Here is a 24,537-nt window from a genome sequence, read left to right on the forward strand (position 1 = left end):
GTCCATGACGCGCTTACCTTCAGGGTCATACGTCACATGAAAACCAAAATAGTTCCAAACGCCAGATCTGAATGAGGGTGGGGGAGGTTCAATTTGCCATGTTGCAAGGAGAGCTTAACTTCTGTCTGCTAGCTTGCCCTGCGCTTTGTGAATCTGCGTTCGACTACTCTGCCTAGGCTGCACTGTCGAGCGCAGATCCACTGAGCGCTCAACACAGACAGCATCGTCAGAAGGAAAGTTGATAAAATAAATTAAAAATTTTGTATTGTTCAATACATATGCGTACCGAACCGAAAGCACTGTATCGAACAGTTCAATATCTATACGAGTATTGTTGCACCCCTAATATATATATATATATATATATATATATATATAAAATATATATAAAATAGTATGGGTGCATATTCTCAATATACAAACACAACCACCCACCCGGTGATACCCTGTCTTTCCACCTTTGAGCACAATTTCTTTCCGTTGGTTTGCAAAACATAATTTAGAAAACCGTTGTGTTGAATCTATGACAGACCTGCTGCAAAAAAAATGTTGTATCATTTAACAGTGTTACAGGCAATTTGCACAAAAATGGTGCAACATTAGGAAGTACAAGTAATACTTTTCCTAGCATGCAACTCCGCTTAGGTTGTCTGTTCTAATCAATGGACTATAAAATTACTGAGTAAATATTTTTAGCTAAAATTCAATTCCTGGCCCCTCATGTAGGCCATGTTCCCTGTACGTAGATTCAACACAGAACATAAATAAAGCTTAAGGACTCGTCATTAGCCAGTATGAGTGCCATGTTCCTCAGTTTCACAGTCACATTCACCCCACACTCACAGCTGCAAAACTCTTTAAAGGTAAAGGCTTGAAGTTTTACAGTGGGACTTTGCTAACCAGTGAGTAACGTCATGGTGGCTGTGTCTAGCATTCCTGTACGGTCTGTCACTAGAAACTACTACTGCAGAGGTATTTTTTTTATCTGTCACCCCAACTTTACAGAAGTCTTTCACTAAATTGCTGCAGTTTCCCTTTAAATGTCCCCACATTATGGACAATACATTTACATCACTTAAAATTAAGGTCAGCAGTGGTGGATGAAAATGATATGCAAAATGGGCTCAGCATCCAGCAGCAGCAGCTATGTTAGCCCTTCACTCTTCAATGATAGTGGCTTTACAGCCCATTAACTCTTTGAGGAATCATGCGCGCAGAGTGGATGATAAGGTGTGTGTGGGGGTGTTTGAGCCTCCATGGATAAACTTAATGACTAATAATTGGTAGTTAAGTGCAGATTGAAAGAGCCCGCTAACGAGTGTCTGCTCAGAATTCAACTGTGTGTGTGGGTGTGTGTGCGTGCGTGTGTCTAAAGCTATAGATGTGTGTGAGTGCCCTTCACTGGATGCTATCATGATGATAGCACACACACACAGCAGATGTTCACTGAAATGAATGATGGTGCTGATTTCCATTTGAATGCTGAGTGGAAGTTATCAGGTGCAGCTATGGAGGGACAGCATCGCTGATGCTGTGTATGAGGCAGATGATAAAAAGATCACAACAGCACATAACAGTCGTATTGTTTCAGATTCTCTTTGTTTTGTGGCTTTGCATTAACTTTTCTCTATGATATGATGGGAAATGATAATCCATGTTTACCCAGACGAGGTGGAGTCAGACTTGTTGTGTCTGGCTGGGGTGGGAGAGGGTCAGCTAGTTGTTGATGCATTCCATTACCATATGAATGAGCGATCCTCCAGCAGGAAATCACATAAATACACCGCCCTGCCTGCTGTTGTTCGCATTATTAAAAGAACGAAAAAAAAAGGAAAAATAAGTGCCAGGAAGCGCGCACACACTTTTGTATAAACCTCTCCTCAGATGACCAGGTAATCAGTGCTAAACTTGCAGCATCCAAACAATCGATGGACGCCCTGGGACTTCCCCAAACAGAACAAAGGCTGCTGGGTAATCAGCCAATGAGCTTCGACTGTAACGAGGGAGATTGCTGAAGAGGAAGAAACGGACATTTATCCTTTAGTCGATTCTTTTTTTTCTTAGTTTGTTTAAGGAAAACTTTTTATATATTTTTTTGTCTTTTCTGAACGAAGACACTACAAGCAGACACCAAACACATGAAAACACACCTGAGAATCATTGAGCTTGTCAGGTACAATCTTACGTGTCCCCCTATATTTTGTACATGTAACGTATGGTGTTCTCAGGGGGTCAAAAATAGAAGAACATGCTGTTATCCTACAACCCTGAACGTAAAATATCATTATCTAAAGAGTGTGCCTTCACGGTGTAGTTGTTAAGACATTTGCCTTATAGACAGGAGATCTCCACTTTGAGCGCAGGAGAAGACACTAACTCATCCCCAGGGAGAAAAAAAAAATACTGTGCCAAATTAAAAATGTGGATCCCTCCACAATGAGGGAGCAAACAAAAGTAGCTGTGTTTCGGCCTCATTGGCAGAAACACAAGTAGCTTCTGGCGAAAACAGCATGAAGGTTAAACTGAAGTCTGTATCCTGCTATTTTAGGGACAAATTTACCACATTTGGTGTTTGCATTTAAAAAAGGACTGTCGGTATTTACAAAACGGGATTCCATGTAAAAGGTGGGAACCCTGTTACATATTCTGTGAGTTAATGATGTGTCGGTCGCGAACGAAACGGCTCTTAGAGCCAACCCTTTGAAGTGAATGACGCGAGCCGTGGGTTTTTTTCCTTTCTGTCACCCTCTCTCGCACTTTTTTCCGCTTCACTCCGCACGCGAGCCTTGTGCTTTGTGCTGGGAAGAGGGGGAGGGGCAGTAGTTGCATTCAGTGTAGCACAGGAACAGAGCCAAGGGAAAGAGACAGAGAAAGAGAGCCAGGGACAACAACGTCACATTAGAAAGGTATAGTAATCACCCACAACTATTTTCAGTTGCGGATGATAAAGGATTCAGAAAGTTTATTCATGCAGGCCCATATGACAGAGAATGTGCATCTTCTTTTTGTTTTCATATTTTTTCATATTTATATTTAATTGCCTCTCCGTGAATCGCTACCTTATCGTGGTGGAGGGGTTTGTGTGTCCCAGGGATCCCAGGGGCTATGTTGTCTGCGGGCTTTTGCCCCCTGGTAGGGTCTCCCATGGCAAATTGGTCCTGGTGAGGGACCAGACAAAGAGCGATTCAGAAGACCCTTATGAGGAAAACATCGAGGGAACAGTTTACCCTGCCCGGGATAGGGTTACCGGGGCCTCGCCCTGGAGCCAGGCCAGGGGAGGGTGCCCGAAGGCGAGCATCTGGTGGCCAGGCCTTAGTCCATGGGGCCCAGCCGGGAACAGCCTGAAAAGGGGACATGGGCCCATCCTCCCGCAGGCCCACCACCCACAGGAGGCGCCGTAGGGGTGGGGTGCATTGTGTGCCGGGCGGTTGCCAGGAGCGGAGGCCCTGGCGGACTGACCCCCGGCTACCAAGACTGGCAATAGGGACATGGAATGTCACCTCTCTGGTGGGGAAGGAGCCTGAGTTAGTGCGTGAGGTTGAGAGGTACCGGCTAGATATAGTCGGGCTCACCTCTACGCATGGCTTGGGCTCTGGAACCAGTCTCCTGGAGAGGGGCTGGACTCTGTCTCAGTCTGGAGTTGCCCCTGGTGAGAGGCGGCGGGCTGGAGTGAGTATTCTAATATGTCCTCGGCTTGCTGCTGGTATGTTGGGGTTCTTCCCGGTGGATGAGAGGGTTTGTTCCCTGCGCCATAGGATCGGGGAATGGGTCCTGACTGTCATCTGCACTTATGCGCCACGAGATTTGAATAAAGCACCAAATCTGCACTTAAGCTTAAATTTCAAAACTTACATTTTAACTACTGATTTTATCTACTGTTCTGATTGTATCTGCTTTGATTTTTGATTTTATATAGTGTTTGTTTTGTTTGTTTGTTAGTTAGTTTGCTTGTTTTAATCAATTTAAAATCATTGTTTTTGTTTCTAATATATCTGTAAAGCACTTTGAATCACCTTGCTGTTGAATTGTGCTATATAAATAAACTTGCCTTGCCTTGCCTTGCCTAAAGTATAAAATGTCATAGCAGGTAAATTGCAGACACAGGACATGAGTTGGTTGGAAGAGTATTAAACAAGATATATCTCTAAACAAATGTCTTATATCGTAAGGAAAAGACCCTACATTATTTTACTGAAAACCCAACGACCTGACATTCACCATAAGCAAAAATTCAGATGTGGTGGGTAGGAATAATTTAATAAGAATAGATTTCTGACGGAGTCATAGACATTGTAAGGAATAGATGTAGCTTCTGGAAAACAGCCTTCAGTTTGCTGTCTCTGTGACCTCAGTAAACACTTCTGATTATTAAGGGCTCAACCACTAGTTTCAGGTCAAAATTAATTAAACATGAAGGCCATTTTGTAAATTATTAAATTCAGAAGGAAAGATTATCCAGGGTATGTTCATTGGCTAATGACTTGTCAATCACCATGTTCAGCTAAAAGCCTCAAAATAAGACTTCACCAACCAACTAGCGATGTTGTGTTGGCTACACCTATCTTTTATACTTGTTATGAGGAGCCATTTATGGACAGGGGAGGGGGCAGCCATCTGCCATAACTAGTTGGGGGTAGAGGGGAAAGTGAAGATTGACTTATTCTGAAGGTCAAATCACAACACCGGGTAAGGCATTAGCCATAAAATACTGTTTACACATTTCACTTTCTATGTTGCTGAATATCTGAGATGTTTTCTGATCTCCACTGGGGAATGTGAACTTAAAAATAATATCCAGTGTGGAGTGTTTTGTTTGAATATTATAGTACCCAAGCACATAACACTACACAGGCATAAATATCCCACAATGATGATTGCTGAGATCTAACCAATGCTGTCATTAAAAAGTAAAAGTAAAAAAAAACAAACAAAGGCGAGAGCGAGAGGCAGGGTGCATCCTGCAAAACTAACTGAAATAAAAAATATAGTTAATATCTTGAGTTTGTCTCTGTGTTAAAATGTATTTGTACTGTTGTATTTTGATATTGAACTTCTCAACAATATCACAAACTAAATGATTTTGAGCAATAAAACAACTCAACAAACCAACTAAAACTAAACTGATTTTTTTTAAAGAACATAAATGCAAAAAAACAAACAAAATATTAGAAAACTGATAATAAACGAATAACTCTGGATCTTACATTAACTGTTATTTTTTCACTTTGTCAGACAAAATGTTAATCAAGACTCTCTAATGAAGAATTCTCTCTAATTGGCTAAACATTCTCATGAAGTGACATGTTATGACTTAACTAGTGCAGCTGAAACAATTCATACCTTTGAAATTCATTCAGACCCAGGTTAAACAATAGTACTGGATAATTAGACACAAGCTCTGACAGGCACAGCTGACAAAACCAGAGCAAACTTGTTAACCTCAAGATGGAGTAAGCAGGATATTGTGGTCTTAAAAACTCAATTAACTTTGTATTTGCAAATAAAAAGTTGTGTGTTCTATCACTCTCTGTAATACAAAGTTTCTCTGGAGCTGCTAAACCCACTTGATCTGTGACCTCAGCACTGAACTGAAGAGGAAGCTGATTGCTTTAGACGTGTTCTCCTGTGTCTCCTGTGTTTAGTTACTTAGACTAATTCTTGGAAGCCGTGTTGTGATCTGTGTCGTATGTACCTGAGTGTGTAGTTTGTCGGTGTGGTGAAGAGGCAGCCGCTCACACTTTAAAGGAAATCGTTACCTCTTAATTAGAGCATTACTGCAGTGATAAAGTTACACCTCCAGATAATGATGTGTCTATCGGAGGCACATACAGAGCTCTACCTCTGCTAACTTTCTTTCTTTTCTGTTCTCTTGCTTTGTTCATTCAACCTTTAGTCTTTTTTTTTTTTACCTCCCTCTATTCTTTCTCACCTTTTATTTTCTTTTTCTTGATTTCCAACTCTTCTTCTCACAGTTGATCGATTTTCTTTTTTTTTAATTCTGTTTTTTTATTCAAGCTGAAGTTCCACTAATGGCCACTTGAGGCCACTTCCAAAAGTGAGTCAATATCCATAGACTCCCATGTTAAAATGTCCAAACTTACAGCAGAAATAAACACGTTTACTTTAAAATAAAATGTGTGCCAACATAGGATGCACCAGCCAGCTGCTTACCTTATAACCTTTTAGGTTTAATTCAGCAAAACTAAAGCAAAAATGACGTTTTGCAACAAAAAAAAAAATGTTTTTGATGGCATGCCAGTTAGAATGATTACTTTTTGTCTCCTGGTTTCCAAGGCATGCTTCTGTCTTTTTGTCTCTCTTGGCTCTTCACCATATTCTTTGTATTTTTACATTTAACAGCTCTTACATACTGTGGCATCATGTATATCTGTGAGTCTGGTGACAGTTACAGGACATTCCCGTGTGTGTGTTTGCTGACACGCAGTGTTTGTAGTCTCGCAGCACTGACAGCGTCAGCGTGGCGCTCGGTGCTACACGAGGCCCTTCAGGCTTCCTCCTCTCTGCTGAGGCTTAAAATGGCTTCTGTCTCACATCTCCGTTTTCAGTCATGAGCTACTGACGCGTGTTCAAAGACGACAACAGAGCTGGAACATGGCAGCCGCTTCGCTTGCCTTCAAACCTGTTTACAATCGAGTGAGCTGAAGACAGTTCGCTATGACCTCATACCTGAACGTTGCTCGGTCTGTCAGCTGCTTCAGTCACTTTGCATCTTAATGGCTTGAACCTCTCCCACAGAATCCAGACCACTGATACGATTAAAAGGGTTAATTTGTGGTGTTAAACGATTGGCAGTGACTCCCAGTCTCTCAGTATGAGTTTAGCGCCTCTATAGACTGTTTACTGTGTTTTTGCTAGCTTCGGGTACTCTGTCTGATTCCTATAGCCATATTTCTTGTTATAATAGCTTTTGGTCTTTGCATCATGATAACATTGGACTTTCCAGCTTTGTTTTGGAGAAAGAAAACCACAAAAAACCCAGGAAAGAATGCCAGCTAACCTGACCCCAGGAACATGCTAATGTCACATTAATGCAGGAAAAGTTCTAATTGATTTTCTCAACGCAATATTGATTCATGTTCGCATCTGTTTGTTGGAAGTACTGAAACACCGTATTGTTTGTTTCTGACTCCTTCACTATGTTAACTAGTTGCTATGTTTTCTGTTGTTTGATTTGAAACTAAGAATTTACCAGATTAATCTGCTGCTGTGTTCACTTAGCTAAGCCTCAAGAATTGCAGCCATCCTCCAACTAACACCTGAAAATGTTAAGTTAATCAGCAGCTGTCTGTGAGCAGATGAATGTGTGATGATCCACTGAGGCTAATGAGATCAAACACATTTAGGGCTTTACTAATAAGCTGATGGCTCAGGTTATATTTCTGTTAATTAGTCAGTAATTAACTGAGGCTGTTATAGAAACTTGTTAATGTGAAACATAATCCCAAAAGGCAACTAAGTAAAGGTGTGTGAACACTCGGACTGAGCAGCAGTAGCATTGATGCAGAGATGCTCCAGCATGCAGGAAGAGATGGTTGTTTATATGTGCTGTTTTCACTCTATGTTTCTGCAGTGCCTCCTCAGTTCCTCAACTACCCGACCAACACGTACGCCTATGAGTCAACCGACATCGAGCTGGAGTGTGCTGTGACAGGAAACCCGCCGCCGACCGTCCGCTGGATGAAGAACGGGGAGGAAGTCATCCCGAGTGACTACTTCCAGATAGTGGTGAGTCACTCAGAAAAGTATACGCATACAGTCCTTGTGAAAAATGTGGACACACCTACAGAGGTAAACTAAGGCCACCTCAGCTATGAAATACCACATATGGAGTTCTGTAGCAAATAAAAAAGTGTTAAAAAGTAGGCTGTGTTTCACATTTTAGACCATAGCCTTAGACGCGTCACCTGTTACTACACGTTATAACTCTTTTATCTTTTCACCAGTATTAATTCAATAGCTTCCAGCCTACAGTAGTTACTGTGTCTGTGTGTAAAATACCCATCTGAAAAAAGGGCAAACAGACTGTAACTGTAATACACATGTATTCCAAGCTTACTAGGTACATATTGTTAGTACTGTTTTTTGCCTTAAGAAAAACTAAAATTTTTGGTCTCTTAGATTTACCAAGGTGCTAGAAACAGAGGTTTTGGTCCATATTAGCATGTCAGCATCACCTAGTTCCTGCAGATTTGTCAACTGCACATCCATGAAGCAAGTTTCTCATGCCACCACTTCCTGTATTGGCTTGAGATCTGGTGACTGTGGAGATCGTTTGAGTACAGAACTCACTGTCATGATCAAGAAACCAGTGTGAAATGATTTGAGCATTCTGACATGGTGTGTTGTCCTGCTGGAAGCAACCTTCAGATGATGGGTTTTGCTATGGTGCTCTGACTTCAGTCAGCAAGGCATTTTTGCCCAGAGATCTGCAGCTTGCTGGATATTTTCTCTTTTTCAGACCATGCCATAAACCCTAGAGACGGGCGCGTGAAAGAATCCCAGCAGATCAGCAGTTTCTAAAATACTCAGACCAGCCCACCTGGCACTAACAACCACACCACACTCAAAGTCACTTTATTCCAATGCTGGGTTTGTCTTCACCTTGCCTACATGCATGTGATTCCATTTTCCAGTAAAGAAGCATTTTAATAAACATAAACAGAATCTTTAAAAAAAACACAAATAAATAAAGCAGCACAGACACACCATTTTTTCCTGTATATGTTTTTAATGTGAAAAATTAAGCAGTTATAACAGAACCGCAGGGAGCTGTGAAATCAATGAATTTGAGAATTAGAGAGCGCGTTAGAGAGAGAGCTAGAATATGGACTCTTGTAATTGAATAATCCAATAATCTGGGTCATCCAACATATTCTGCTGCAGACATTTTTGTTCATGCACAGTTTTTGATTTGGTGTAACTGACATATTTTTCACTTGTACAAAGCTCTCAGCCAGACTCTTAATTTTCTGACATGTTGTTGTCTTTCTTGTGTCTTAGGACGGCAGTAACCTGCAGATTTTGGGCTTGGTGAAATCAGATGAAGGATTTTATCAGTGCATCGCGGAGAACTCTGCTGGCAGCTCTCAGGCAATGGCTCAGCTGCTGCTCCGAGAGCCAGGTAGGAACACACACACACACACACACACACACACACACACAAACAGCTTACACATGTCATATCCCTCTGCTGGTTACAACCTAAACATCCAGCTGTCATCACCTGCCATCCTCATTTCTATCATTACCTCTTCAGTTTCAAACTTTTATTCATATTTCTGTCCCTGTGTGGTGGTAGTCTATCTAATTAACTGGCAGATGTCGCTGATTAGAGTTATTTAAGTTGTAATTATATGTGAGGGAAGCAATAATTATAAATTATAACATTATTAGGGTTTACAGAGGAATGGTCTAAAGTCCTGACCAGAAGTCCTGGTAAAAGTAATATATATATATATATATATATATATATATATATATATATATATATAAATAAGCATTAATAATCTTTTTGTTGACTTACAGTAATTTTGCAATGACAAATATTCCGAAATTCATATTCTGAAGCCCAAAGGTTTCTCTGCAGTCTGCTTTATGGGTAAATTTTGTTCCACGTTAAATATTTCCTATTGATGGATTTATTTTAGCTCTATGAATTATGCTAACTTTGCTAAAAAGAACAAGATGACTTAAACACCCTGCACGACATCAGTCATGTTCATCCATGTATATCAGGTTTTTTAAATGTGTGAGCTAGGTCCGTTTAAGCTCTGGGTTCAGTCCATCCCAAATACATTAATACAGACCCTCTCAGTGTGATCAGAGGTACCCTACAAAGATGTATCTGTTCTATTAGGGTGTATAAAGAAGCTGGATACAGGTAGAGCGTGTGCAGCTATTAAATCAGGGCTTGCTGTAGCTCTTTTAGCTGCTTTTGTGTTGGTAATGCATACAGTGATGCTCCTCCTATTTCTTTCTTTGTCTACACATTTAATGTAACAGTAGGTAATTAGCATGTGTTTGCTGTGTTTGCTGTTAAATTTGTTGATTTTGTTTTTTTTCTGAATGGCTGTAGGGTGTTGAGAGTGAGAGTGCTAATGTGTATTAACAGTTTAATTAGATGCACATTGTAATGTTAAATTGTATCTGTAATATTCTTGTGTTAGTTTATAGAAGGGCAGCCTTGAATGAGCAGTCTAAAGACATTACATTTTGTTTACTGGATATTAACTCTAGCCAATAATTATTTTCATCTTGCTTCCCAGAGGAGATTGGTTATAGCTACAGACCAGAGATGGACAATTAATTTTCTCAGGAGGCCACATGAGAAACTGGAACTGTTTTGGAGAGGCGCAACAACAAACTGAACTCGATTCTACTCGATATTAATTGTATCTCTTCATAAGCTTAACAACAGTTCCAGGTTCTTATGAATCCCATTGGGAAAATTAATTGCCCACCCCTACATAAAGACAGTATAAAATATAAACATACTTTCTAGCTCTGAAAAGTGAAGCCATTGGAGAGGTTCCAATGGTCCTATGAAAGTCTATGGGAAAACGGGCCTTTCCTGAGGAGCTCATGTTTCAGTTCAAGTCAGTCTTGTAAACTTTCTCCACTGTTCGTATTATAGAGGTTTAGACAAGTGAAAGACTCCTGGTTCATTCTCGGGAGGAGACACAAATCCTTTTAGGGCTGCATGACATCTTGGTGTATATCAATACATATGTGGTTTGATGACCATTGGAACAGTTTCTGTGTTCACTCTGATTCAAACCCAGTCATTTCTTCTATAAATAGGCTGAAATAAGAGTGAAAATACTCAGTTCAGAAAGAACCAGAGTTCAATTTAAATAGACTAAATGCAGCAGGTGTGAAAACACTGAAAACACAAAACAAAATCTATATCAAAGACCACCTGACCCCTTTCAGCAGCCTACTGATCAACCGCTCAAACCACTGGATCATCCCAAGTTTTCCACTTTTCATTTTTTAGCTGCCCCACCCTAACTGATGCTGGATACACATTTATTAGACTTTATTTACCATACAGAGGGCTGGCCCTTTCAGGGCGGTCTGCTCAAGCCCTAAGATCAAGCGACGATCCTTTGGCCCTGTCCCCAGTGGATGTGGCCTGTTCTTACATTTGGTTTTGTCAGTAATCACATCACAGTCACAGCTGAGAGAACAGCAGGAGCTGGCCCATTTTGGCAAAGCCATTATTTGTTGTGTTGTTGTTTGTGTTGGTGTTGAAATCCAGTTAGTCATGTGGAACGACATAAGCTACCATCTGACACACTCACAGACACACACACATGCACAGTTGTAGGGAGATGTGAACAGCTCAGCCACTCTGCAGAACACCTGAGTCAGCACAATAGAATCATTTTGCATCTAAATGGACCAGCAGCTGTGTGCATTTGTGTATGTGTATGTCTCTAACCACTCTGAATTATCCTGGTTGTGATCCTGGACTGTGTAGTATCTGTTTATTTGAAACCTAGATGTTTTAGAGAAGCTAAGCTCGTTGCGAGATAATTGTTACAGGAGCTCGGATATGTGCGCTCGTGTAAACAGCTGATGCAGGCTACTGGCCACAGTCTGCAGCCTTCAGCTGAAGTCATGTGATGTGAGTGGAACAAATGTGCTGCCAAATAATCATCTTTTTTTTTATTTTTAGATTGCATTTTTAGTCTCCAAGTCACAGAGGAGCACACGGCTTTATTTACTGCACGGACAACCGGGCTTTAATTGGAGATGGGCTGCGTGTCTTCTGTTATCATTTAAACTTAACTCACCACAGCTGCTTTTTGTTGTCAACACAAACTCCAGGCTTTCTTCATCTGTTTTATATTAAAAGCCTTGCAGTGAAGCAAGTCAGCATCGCCAGGCTTTATTGTGAAATGACAGCAAGAAAATATTTTTAAAAAGAACCCTGATTACAAAAATATATATAGCCTATTATAACATGAACGTCAGCACACACACACACACACACACACACACACACACATATATGTGGTATTTAAAAAAAAGGCTACATCAGTTATTTTGTTGAACCTTTTCATTTGAATGTAAGTGTAATGTAACTGAAAAGGAAAATAGAGCAGACTTTACTGAAACAGCTATTCTACATTTCAATTTTATTTTTTTTTATTTTGCACAACATCACAACAATAGTTGCTCCGAGGAGCTTCAATAATACTCGGTTAAAGTGGGAAGGAAAAACTCCCTTTTAACAGGAAGAAGCCTCCGGCAGGACCAGGCTCCCTGAGGAGGAGAGGGAGATTGACAGACGGATTGGTGCAGCGGCTCCAGCGATGCGCACGCTGTACCGGTCTGTTGTGGTGAAGAGAGAGCTGGGTGTAAAAGCAAAGCTCTCAGTTTACTGGTTGATTTATGCCCCTACCCTCACCTATGGTTACGAGCTGTGGTTAGTGACCGAGAGAACGAGATTGCGAATACAAGCGGCGGAAATGAGCTTCCTCCGAAGGGTGGCTGGCCTCTCCCTTAGAGAAAGGGTGAGAAGTTCGGGAGGGGCTCAGAGTAGAGCTGCTGCTCCTCCACATCAAAAGGAGTCAGTTGAGGTGGTTCGGGCATCTGACAAAGATGCCTCCTGGGCGCCTCCTGGGTGAGGTTTTCCAGGTATTTCCCACCAGGAGAAGGCCCCGGGGCAGACCCAGGACACGCTGGAGAGATTATATCTCTCGGCTGGCCTGGGAATACCTTGGTGTTCCCCCAGATAAGCTGGAGGAGGTGGCTGGGGAGAGGGAGGTCTGGGTTTCACTGCTGGCCCCAGATAAACGGAAGAAAACGGATGGATGGATGGATGTTAAAACTAATTATGAAATCTATTTGACGTGGGAAGTGGTAAATCCCAGGTTTCCAGTCAAAATTTTTAGTTAGTCAGACTTCTCACTGCAAAAGTTGGAGCAGCTACAATCGAATAATCCAAGATGGAATCAGTGAGCATACGTGGTAGTGAAACTGTAGAACTTCTTGACCTAATCTATGATACTAGTTAGGGCTGTGCGATATGACCAAAATCTCATATCCCGATATTAATACTTCTATCGTCCAATAACAATATAAATCACAAAAATGTAACATTTTCTGTAAATTCTGTGAATCTCGGGCAGCTCGACTTGCGTGAAGTGTTTCCAGCTGTGCGTTGCGTACCTGGAGTCGAGTGTTTTAACTGATGCACGAAACTATACATTTTTAGACATAGGTTGTAACAGCCGCCGTTTTCTTTGTGAGTATTTATTACACAGCGTGCTGCGGGGAAGAGCCTGTTCTAATGTTTGAGTCTAAGGTTTCTTTTTTAGCACCTGGCGGCTCTTTTTTGCTTCTCAACCGTAAATACTCTGCATCTTTCACGTGATTCAGTTTATTTTGAAAAGTCTCAACAGGATCTTGAGCTTTATTGTGAAAGGTTTATGTGGAAAATAAACAAGCGGACACGCGGTGGTTTTACCGTCGTTGTTGCTAACGACAACGCATAAAAACAAGTGCTTGTCTGTCTGTAGTTTGGTTATATTAAATATAAGAGAAAGAGAGAACTTTAAGAAATTAATATAGCCACTACAGTGACCATCAAAATAATGAAAAAAATATTGCTGTAAACAGTTTATTTTGCGACACCACGAAACAAACGATAGCATAAAATGAAACGATAAACATTTTTATGTACAGAAAAATACATTTAAAAAACAAGAAAATTATGTTTTATTACATTTACAGTGATTTTACGTTGATTTACATTCGAAATGTAAAATCACAGTCTATATATGTAAATTTAATGATATTCTAGAAGAACAGTACAAAACTGTAAAATACACAGTAACATACTTTTATATTACTTTTTTTTAACATTCCCTCATTTTCTTTTGATTGGGAATTACAACTAATAGCAGCACATTGTATATTTGTTTCCTACTTTGTGAATTGCTGCTTTGCACAGGGTCAAAATATATTTAGTATTTTTAAAATAATAAACATATTTGTTTTTAACAGGTGCTTCAGCAGGAGAGAGCATTTATATTATATTAACTCCAACAGGTTGAAATATTTTGAGATTAATAACATAAGACAAAACACATGAATACTTCTCGTCACCTGTTACCTGCGCTGTCACCTGTATGCCTTCATCTAACCTGCTCTGTCTTCTTTTCTTTCTTTTGTTCTTTCTTTCTTTGTCTTGACTTTAATCACTGTTCGGTGTGTTGCTTCTCCCCCGAGCCAGCCGCACAGATGGCGACACACACTCAGACATTAACAGGGTCAGATGGTTGGTGTTATCACTTGGTTGCTATCGCCACGGGAACCAAGCTTCCCAGCAGGCTCACAGCGGCCAATCAGACATTCCCAAGAGAACTCACGGCGGGTGTGTATGTGTGTGTATGGGGCCGGGTGTGATTGTCAGCATACCACCTTGTTACCCTTGACGATGCCAGGCCTCTTGATACTTGGAGTGACTCTTCTCTGACACACACACACACACACACACACACACACACACACACACACACACACACACACACACACAATAATGGTTTTGTTCTCTCACACACTTAAAATTGCTCTCAGCGTGCATTTACGCAAATATGTCGTTCACTCAAGGAATATTCCAGAACACACACTCACATGTAGTGCAGCTAAGTGGTTTCATTAATGCAAAATAAATGCAGGTGGTGATGCTCTCTGAATAAAGACACAATTGTAACCTCTCATCTGGCTTTTTTTCTCTTTCACAGCATTAATATAAAGAGCCAGCTTTCCATACTCTTAGTATAACTAAGTTATACATTAGCACATTTGTTACTACCTAATATGGAAACTTAACTGGCTGTTGTTTTGAAATTTCATCAAACTGGAATGTGACTTTATAAGTCAATTCATGGAAGGAATTTTGTTTTGTTTGAGCATCAAAAACAACCTTAAGATATCCGTCTTTTTGCTAATCTTAGCCAGTGCTAGCCAGGATGGTGCTCTAACTGCAACACGATATAGGCCCTTGCCTAGCTTGCTTTAATATAGGAATATAACTGTAATATGAGCAGGTGGCAAGAAGTCCATTGATTGTAACATGTTGGCAACCTGCAGTCCTCATTATTTACAAACCTTTTCCAGTCTATCTGAGAATGACTGCAGTCAGTCTCAATCTTACCATAACTGTTTGGAGACAGGTTGCTTCCCACCAGATGATATTGAATTGTATGATACCAACCTTGACTATATGATACTATATGACTGCACTAGCTAGCCATCTATAGGGTCAAGCTTGTCCTGTAGATATTTAATAGATAATGGTGACAACAGACAGTGCAAAAGATCCCCGTAGCTTCCAGGTGGCAATGGCAAAAACACTTTTCTTGAAGCTTCAAAATAGAAGTTCACAAACCAATGGGTAGACACATTAGCGTGTCCATCTTTTATAATGTTTCTGATTGTGACTTGCTGGCCAGTCAACTAGTTCCTTTATTGTGTAAAATCGACTTTTTTCTTCACTAAACTTACAGACAATTCAATGTGTCAGTGTGTTTCTCAATCATACATGACATATGTGACCTATTATGCACAACAATGCAGCTTAATGGTAAACTGCCATAAACACCACCAATTTAGTGGGAAACTTAACATAATGAACATAAACCTAACTTTTTCTCACAAGTGCTGCTGCAGTTTTTATGCCATCTTGAAAATATATAAAGAAGTTAAAAATCTCATTACATATTAAACCACAATCATTTCTATCTAAAATATCAAGTGTCCTTCTTGAGAAAATGACATAAAATCCTATTATTCTCTAGTTGTTTTTTTTTAGTGCACTTTATTTTTGTGTTAATATATGCCGGCAATCAGTAGGAATATCTGAGAGAGACAAATAGGGGTCGACAGAGGTTGATGGTGTGAATTCTTTATTTGGTGTGTATGATAATGGCTTCATACATGAGTAGAAAAGACAAAAAAGATATCACACTTATCTCCCGGTCTCTGTTTTACAGTCTCCTCAGTCCTCTCTTACCCCTCTCTGCAGTACAGTCTCAGTTAAATCCTGGTCTGGATGCAATCTAAACTCTGGATCAGGATCTAAACTGCAGTCCAGTCATGTCTTCATTCCACCAGTCTCTTTTATTACTTTGTCTTCTCTCATTTTCTTGTAATTATTCACATCTATCCATTCACCTTTCCTCTCCTCTCTGTCAGAATCTCTTGTTGGACAGTTTAATTCTTCCATAATCCACAGTTTATCTTCCATGTCAGTCCAGCCATCCTTCACCCCTCTTTTTAACATCTCCCTTCTTTTGTTTCCACATGCAGAAATTTGCCAGTATTATAAAGTTCAGGGCAAGAAAGAAAAGATGTTAAACTGTTTCAGCATTTTCTTTCACATACACACAGTCATCTGCTCTTTCATTAGTCGTTAATTATTGAAATTTGTCACAGATTCTAGTTGAATGCAGCTTCTGTCACTGTGTGTGTTCTTATTTTGGGCCATAAATCTCTTTAACATGTGACATGGTGGGGCCCTACCTCCCTTCTGGGAACAGATGAGTTCCCACAAAATAAGTACAAGAGATGCAAGTACAACTACTGTGTGTGTGTGTGTGTGTGTGTGTGTGTGTGTGTGTGTGTGTGTGTGTGTTCATACATTATCAACATTGTGAGCACAATACGCTAACAGATTTGCATTGCTGGGAACCACATTTTATGGAGGGACAAAAAGTCCATTAAAAGTTTTAAGGTTAATTTAAATTTACTTTTAGTCAAACAGTCCCAAGGCAGCAACAAATTTACTAGAGAAAGATGCATATTTCCCAACCATTAGCAAAAGGTTGCTGGAATTTGTGTGTAATTGATTGTGATCGATCTATCTATCTATCTATCTATCTATCTATCTATCTATCTATCTATCTATCTATCTATCTATCTATCTATCTATCTATCTATCTATCTATCTATCTATCTATCTATCTATCTATCTATCAAATTTAGGTTTAGATAAGTCTTTGGGAAAAAAATATCAGTATGTCCTCTGAAGTGGGTAAAACACTAGACTCTCCTCTGCATCGCAAATGTATGTTATTACAGCTTGAAGGTCAGGATGACAGCACACACTTTTCATTGTTTCCTTGTGTTTGCCTACTTCCCTTTCATTTTGAATTGTTATTGGCTCCTTTTATTTCATATGTCCCTGCTGTCTGCTATCCTCACAACACGTAATTGGTCCCCTTCTTTTCTTTTTAATTGCTTCTTTGTTCTTTAATTGTCTCCCTTCTTTTTATCTTTTCCTTCTCTATGCCTTTTTTTACTCTTTAAGTAACTCAGTTGTTTTTCATTTAGCTTGTAGTCTGCTGTTTTTCAATTTCGTATACCTTCATGTTTGCTCAGACTGTTTTCTCTTTGCCATAAATCCTGACACTAAATCGCTCTCATTAGGTGCTTTTGCTTGGCATGCTGTCTTTATTTGTTTTACCAAGTTGTTTAATTGCCCTGATTTGCTACATAACAGCTGACCTCTTGGTCTTTACCAGTGGTTAGCTGATTTGTTTGCTTCTCAGCCACTTACAAAAAATAGAGAAGAAACTGTTGAAAAATAATAAATCAAGTCTCAGATGAAAATACTCTGACTGTTCACCTGTAACAACCCTGATACAGCTTGGCATTGGGTCTTCTTCTTTGGGATCTCTGTGTTTTGCTAACGTTATGGTTGGAACATCATTTTCAAGTTGGCTACAGTCAGAATTTGGGTAAAGTTAATTTCAGTAATATTTATTGTGAAGTTATTGTGAGCTATCAGCTCACATAATTTCCTAGGTATTTGTAGAACATGACATATATGGACAGGTCTACTGAAAACTGAACAACTTATTGGTAAAAGAGTTTGCTTTTCATCTGGAAAAGCTACAAACAAATAGAAAGAAACACAGCTTTTAGCAAAAAACCAATGGTCTGTGACTCGATGTTTAATAGAAAAAATACTATATACAGTGGGGCAAAAAAGTATTTAGTCAGCCACCGATTGTGCAAGTTCCCCCACTTAAAATGATGACAGAGGTCAGTAATTTGCACCAGAGGTACACTTCAACTGTGAGAGACAGAATGTGAAAAAAAAATCCATGAATTCACATGGTAGGATTTGTAAAGAATTTATTCGTAAATCAGGGTGGAAAATAAGTATTTGGTCACCTCAAACAAGGAAAATCCCTGGCTCTCACAGACCTGTAACGTCTTCTGTAAGAAGCTTTTCTGTCCCCCACTCGTTACCTGTATGAATGGCACCTGTTTGACCTCATCATCTGTATAAAAGACACCTGTCCACAGCCTCAACCAGTCAGACTCCAAACTCCGCCATGGCCAAGACCAAAGAGCTTTCGAAGGACACCAGGAAAAGAATTGTAGACCTGCACCAGACTGGGAAGAGTGAATCTACAATAGGCAAGCAGCTTGGTGTGAAAAAATCAACTGTGGGAGCAATCATCAGAAAATGGAAGACATACAAGACCACTGATAATCTCCCTCGATCTGGGGCTCCACGCAAGATCTCATCCCGTGGGGTCAAAATGATCATGAGAACGGTGAGCAAAGATCCCAGAACCACACGGGGGGACCTGGTGAATGACCTGCAGAGAGCTGGGACCAAAGTAACAAAGGTCACCATCAGTAACACACTACAACGGCAGGGAATCAAATCCCGCAGTGCCAGACGTGTTCCGCTGCTGAAGCCAGTGCATGTCCAGGCCCGTCTGAAGTTTGCCAGAGAGCACATGGATGATACAGCAGAGGATTGGGAGAATGTCATGTGGTCAGATGAAACCAAAGTAGAACTTTTTGGTATAAACTCAACTCGTCGTGTTTGGAGGAAGAAGAATACTGAGTTGCATCCCAAGAACACCATACCTACTGTGAAGCATGGGGGTGGAAACATCATGCTATGGGGCTGTTTTTCTGCCAAGGGGACAGGACGACTGATCCGTGTTAAGGACAGAATGAATGGGGCCAAGTATCGTGAGATTTTGAGCCAAAACCTCCTTCCATCCGTGAGAACTTTGAAGATGAAACGAGGCTGGGTCTTCCAACATGACAATGATCCAAAACACACCGCCCGGGCAACAAAGGAGTGGCTCCGTAAGAAGCATTTGAAAGTCCTGGAGTGGCCTAGCCAGTCTCCAGACCTCAACCCCATAGAAAATCTGTGGCGGGAGTTGAAAGTCCGTGTTGCTCGGCGACAGCCCCAAAACATCACTGCTCTTGAGAAGATCTGCATGGAGGAATGGGCCAAAATACCAGCTACTGTGTGTGCAAACCTGGTAAAGACCTATAGTAAACCTCTGTTATTGCCAACAAAGGTTATGTTACAAAGTATTGAGTTGTATTTTTGTTATTGACCAAATACTTATTTTCCACCCTGATTTACGAATAAATTCTTTACAAATCCTACCATGTGAATTCATGGATTTTTTTTTCACATTCTGTCTCTCACAGTTGAAGTGTACCTCTGGTGCAAATTACTGACCTCTGTCATCATTTTAAGTGGGGGAACTTGCACAATCGGTGGCTGACTAAATACTTTTTTGCCCCACTGTAGTTCCAGGATAATACTGTGGTGAGGTATGGTTTGTAGCTCAGCTGCCAGGGAGGGGTGGAGAATTGGTTCAGGGTGTGGTGTCAGGGGAGGTTGAGGAGCAAAGCACATCTGCATCATCTAATCATGCCTCCCCTGTTTCAGTAGGACACCAGGGCCTGACAAGAGAGCTGTGCTGAACTAAAGTAAGGCAGCAGAAAAGCTGCACCCGCAGAGGGATTGAAGAGACAGTGTAAATAAACAGTCACCTGTCTGGCAACACTGTGTGCGTTGGGTCCTTCTGTTACAGATACATAACCCAATATTTATCCCTCTGAGGTCTAAAACATAACAGCAGCAACAGCAACCCAAATCATAAAACTACTAAACCCAGTATTTTGGGGAAGTGCAAAAAAGGGGGGGGAAAAAATAAAAAATTTAAAAAATAGAAAGCAAAAAAAAAAAATCTTTAAAATTGTTTGGAGCATTAGGGAAATGGTAACAGTTACATTTGCTGTTAATAATCTTTTTTCTTATTAACGCTTGTCAGAGAAAAGCAAATTTTAAATATAGACATACTACTATCTGCCCACTGAGAGCCAAGGGATTTCCCAGGCATTGTGACTCTGTCTGGAGTAGTAATTGATCAGTTCTTGGTGGTTTTGTACCTGCACAACTCAAACATAACCTTTGTCAGAGCAGGTTAAGTGTCCGGTATGTGTTATCACGTCGATTTATCCAGGATTAAACCTGCAGTTGACTTGTTAATCCCCTTTTACATTAGTGTAAGATTAAGGTCAGTGTGAAGGGTTGCTTTTGTTTAAGTTTATGTTAGAGTGAGTTTACAGTAAGGGTAAGGTCAGGCTGAGGTCAGGGGAAGGGTGAGATTGGAGCTGAACACAGTACAAGCAATGTGACTAACAAACAAGAAATGTGAAGCAGAAGATTTGCCTGCTTTTGTCGATGTTGTCAGCAGCTGGAGCTTCAACGGCAGCTGTTTACGTGCAGATGATCAAGAATCCTTTTCAGTCCTATCTCAGTCAGGTCTGAGATGATACGCCATACACATACAAGTCAGGCTACACTAGAAAAATACTATTACATCTAATCTCAAGTAACTTTCCATAAACTCTCTTTAACAGAGGCCCTGAAACATCAGCTTTTTAAATGTCATTCAAAACAAAAATGGCTCAGTAACACCTGTGTGGAGCAGGGCCTGCAAAGGCTTCTAAATATGCAATTTCCTTTGCCATATTTCAGCAAACGTGGGCTAAAATCACTGGGTTCCCTTTGTAACCTTTTGCTTTTTCTGCAAGTGGAAAGATCGCACTAGAAAGAAAAAGCCATGCCAGATCGTATCCAGGTGGCTGGTGGAGAAGAGGTAGAAAGAGAGGATCGTGATGAATGGAAAGAATGGGGGAGGAAGGAGAAATGGGAATTCAAAAAAGTGAGGGGATAAGAGATGAAATTCAATCAGCTGGTGTGAGAGAAAAAGAGAGAGGGAGGGAGGGAAGAAGGGATGGAAGGAGAGAGGGGAAGAGAGGAAGAAAAAGGAGAGATTAAGAAAAGGTAGGGTCAAGCGAAGGGCAGAGCGAGTGAGAGGGAGAGGAGGAAGTGTGTCAGCCATGACAGATTTGTATTCCACACTGAACGTGTGACCTTAGCAAACCCATCACACAACACAGACACACACACATTTTGTTACACACACACAGAGAAATGCTTTTACTCCGTCACCTCTGCTCTCTCTCTCCCCCCACACACACGTGCCAACACTCCACCCCCACGCTACAACTCGTGTGTGTAGGAGGGTGTGTATAGGGCGGTGATGTCTGTTGCTATGGTGACTGTAGCTTTCTTTCCTCTTCCATCCTCTAGCCTGTTAGGAACAGATGAGAGACGATGTGTGAGAGACAGGTAGAGATACATATTAAGTGTTCCCCTTAGAGCAGAAGAAAAAAAGTGCCTGTGTGTGTGTGTGTGTGTCTGTCTGTCTGTCTGTCTGTCTGTCTGTCTGTCTGTCCTAGGAATGACTGTTGGACTAATTTTCTTGAAAAAAAAAACAAACCTTTGCACGTGGCCCTGTTTTTTGTTTTTTAATAGGAAGAAAATCCTTATCTTCATATTCCACAGGGTATAAAGTCTGTGTGTTGAATCAGCCTCCAGTCTGGACTGGATAACTGTCCAGACTGAGCTCAATAATACAAATGAAGAAAGAGCGGAAATTCTTTAAATCTTGATTTTGAAACTACACCTTAAACTGCTAAATGCATTTATACTGTTGTTGAAAGTAGTAGTTGTTGTAACATATAATACTTAAACGTTTAAGCATTTTCTACGTTTTACGTTCCTTTTATCTGCATTGTACACAGCTTCCAAAGTATTTTTCAATGGAAAAGCACTTATTCATACTTTTATTTATAAATGCTAAATAAGTGGTATTTAAATGAACTGGAACCCTATCATTGTCTTTTTTTTAAGTTTATAATTTGATTGCGTCAATCAAACAAATAATAAATCTGCATAGAGAAAGTTTTTATTTTTCAGAACACTTTACTGATTCCTGGGTAACTTTTATTCTACAAATACAATTTTCTTCCTGACCCTCCATCACTGTCCTCTCCTCCTTCTTGATTATCATTATGTCATCTTACTCCCATGCATAGACCCTTCTCTCCTCCTCCTGAGAATCCTCGTCTTTTCCACCTGCTCATCCACCTCCTCTCCTTGGTCAATTTCCTTCTGTCCTTCTTCCTTCCATCTTTTCCTCATTCTTCTTATTCTCTTCTTTTCTTTTCCATTTCCTCCCTTTTTTTAAGTGACAGGCAGGATTGGTTCCAGCTCTAAAAACAACACCTTCACAACAAAACAACCTGAGACACGGCAGCTATCTGTCTGCTGAGTGTCATTCCAATCCACAGCCAGCAGTGAGAGGCGACCTGGCGACGCCCAGAAAGGGCTTCAAAGCACCGGGGGACTAGAGATTTAATGAAATTCTGCTCAGTAATACCTTTCTGATATGGAAAGAGACACACAGAGAGATAGACGGTGGATCGTAACAGCCTTTGTGATTCATACTAAAGCTATTTGTATCACTGCTGGCTTCATCATTCTGCGAAAGTGATTGCATTCCATCATTCAGACATAAGTCACCTTTATGTTGATTCATTCAGACAGACCCACAACTGACAAAGACAACCATGGTTGACACAATGCATCTCATATTAAACACAACACTAAGTGGAAAATCTTTTCTTTGTGGAGCTTTAACATTCTTGCTAACTTTCTTTCATGTACACCACTGTTTATTTATGGAAGTTTTTGTGAAGGCTGGCCATCCAGATTTCACCCACAGAAAAATGGACACTTGGTGTCCACTGTGTACCCTGCCTCTCGCACTATGATGGATGGATGCTATTTCTAAAACAGACTAAGTAAACTTTTGCAAATGCCCCTTTCTTTGTTCTTTAGCCCTCTGAGGTCTAAATCATCCGTGAACACCCCAAACCTAGCTCTGAACTTTAGCATTATGCTGTAGATGTTATGTCAGAGTGATTACTTTCTTTATCCCCTGAATGCCAAGACTTTGAGAATAATACATAAATTAATTAAGTAATTAATTAATGATTTATCTATCTGTCCAAATGTTTTGTCTTGAGGCAAGTTCAAAGGTGTGTTGGGCTTTTGTGTCAACCCTACATTACTACTGTGATAAAGCACCGGTATGGCTGAAAGAAAAGGACAAAGCAGAACTGTCATAATTGCTACAGAGTCTACCTGGCTTATGGACCAGGCTTCAACAACCTGCAATTTGAATTCTTCAACTGTTGGGAGAAATGGAGTCATACTAACCTGGTGCCAAACAAGCCCTTCTAAGAGAAATGAGGCTTATTTTCCACCAGAAGCAGCATTATGGTTGCACCAGGTGAAAGTGTCTGATAAGGTGCATGTCATGCTAGACGTCTTCATCTAACAATAAAACCAAAAGAAGAATTCACAGTTATAGAGAAGCTAATTTGTACAGATATAAACATAGATGTGCTTTGACATTTTCTCTTTCCCTTGGTTGTATCTAGGATGCAAAATGTTTGAAGACAAAGGCAACAACTCAACAACCTCACTGCTGTTAGCGATAAGTTTGTATTTGATTAAATCTGTGAGGGCTAATGTCAGCCCTAACCGCAATCCAAGCCTTTGGCACCCAGAATATATGAGTTTTAATTATTCAGAATTATGTATGGTCATTTTGACTTTCTCCAAAGTGTACTAGTACAGCAGTGTTTGGGTTATTATCAGTGGTAAATTAGCCTTCAGATGGTTAAAGTCTGTCTGCTTTTATAAAATCTTTACCTGAAAGAAGTAAAACAGAAAGCTTTTAAGAGACGAGCTGTAATGCCAAAATGCATGAGACTTAATTTGAAATCTTACAAATCTAACCCTTTTCATATCTGAAAATGCACTTACATTGTGTGTGGCTGAAACAAAACCCAATAATATCCCTACCCCCATGTACTTCTGGCATCCAGATGGATGTTAAGAGGTTCAAGAAGGAAGAGGTAGCCATCATTATCAGCTGGTTGCGGCCCGGGAGGTAGAGTGGGTAATCCACCAGTTGGAAGGTTGAAGTGTCCTTGGGCAAGAAACTGAGCCCCAAATTGCCCTTGAGGGCACTTTGAGTGGTCAATAAGACCAGAAAAGCAATATATAACTGCCAGTCCACTTACCATTTCAAGAAAGGCAAATGAGTGTTTGCTGCAGGGGTCTAATTTACTTTCATTACTTTTAGACTAATATAAGCTAAAGTAAATACTCTGGTAATACAGAAGACAGGAAATGTCTGCGTCTCTTTGTGTAATTGAGGTAAATAAAGATAATGCCCATTATAGAGAACAAACCTTATTCATTTGTTTTGTCTGTTTGGTTTGCTTCACTGCTTTCATTTGCTTTCC

General features: G+C 40.4%; 1 protein-coding gene across 2 annotated transcripts in view; it reads left to right on the top strand.

Moving 5' to 3' along the window:
• dcc (DCC netrin 1 receptor) overlaps nucleotides 1-24,537 on the top strand; it is a 346,228-nt gene that overhangs the window by 152,180 nt on the left and 169,511 nt on the right. For both annotated transcript variants that reach the window (XM_087843481.1, XM_087843482.1), the window contains exons 6-7: nucleotides 7,592-7,746; nucleotides 9,022-9,142. In XM_087843481.1, coding sequence (XP_087699607.1) covers nucleotides 7,592-7,746; nucleotides 9,022-9,142 — 276 coding nt within the window. The remainder of the gene's footprint in view (nucleotides 1-7,591; nucleotides 7,747-9,021; nucleotides 9,143-24,537) is intronic.

The sequence above is a fragment of the Neolamprologus brichardi genome, chromosome 7 (genome assembly GCF_056152115.1).
Source record: "Neolamprologus brichardi isolate AB-2024 chromosome 7, ASM5615211v1, whole genome shotgun sequence".
Taxonomy (NCBI): Eukaryota; Metazoa; Chordata; class Actinopteri; order Cichliformes; family Cichlidae; genus Neolamprologus; species Neolamprologus brichardi.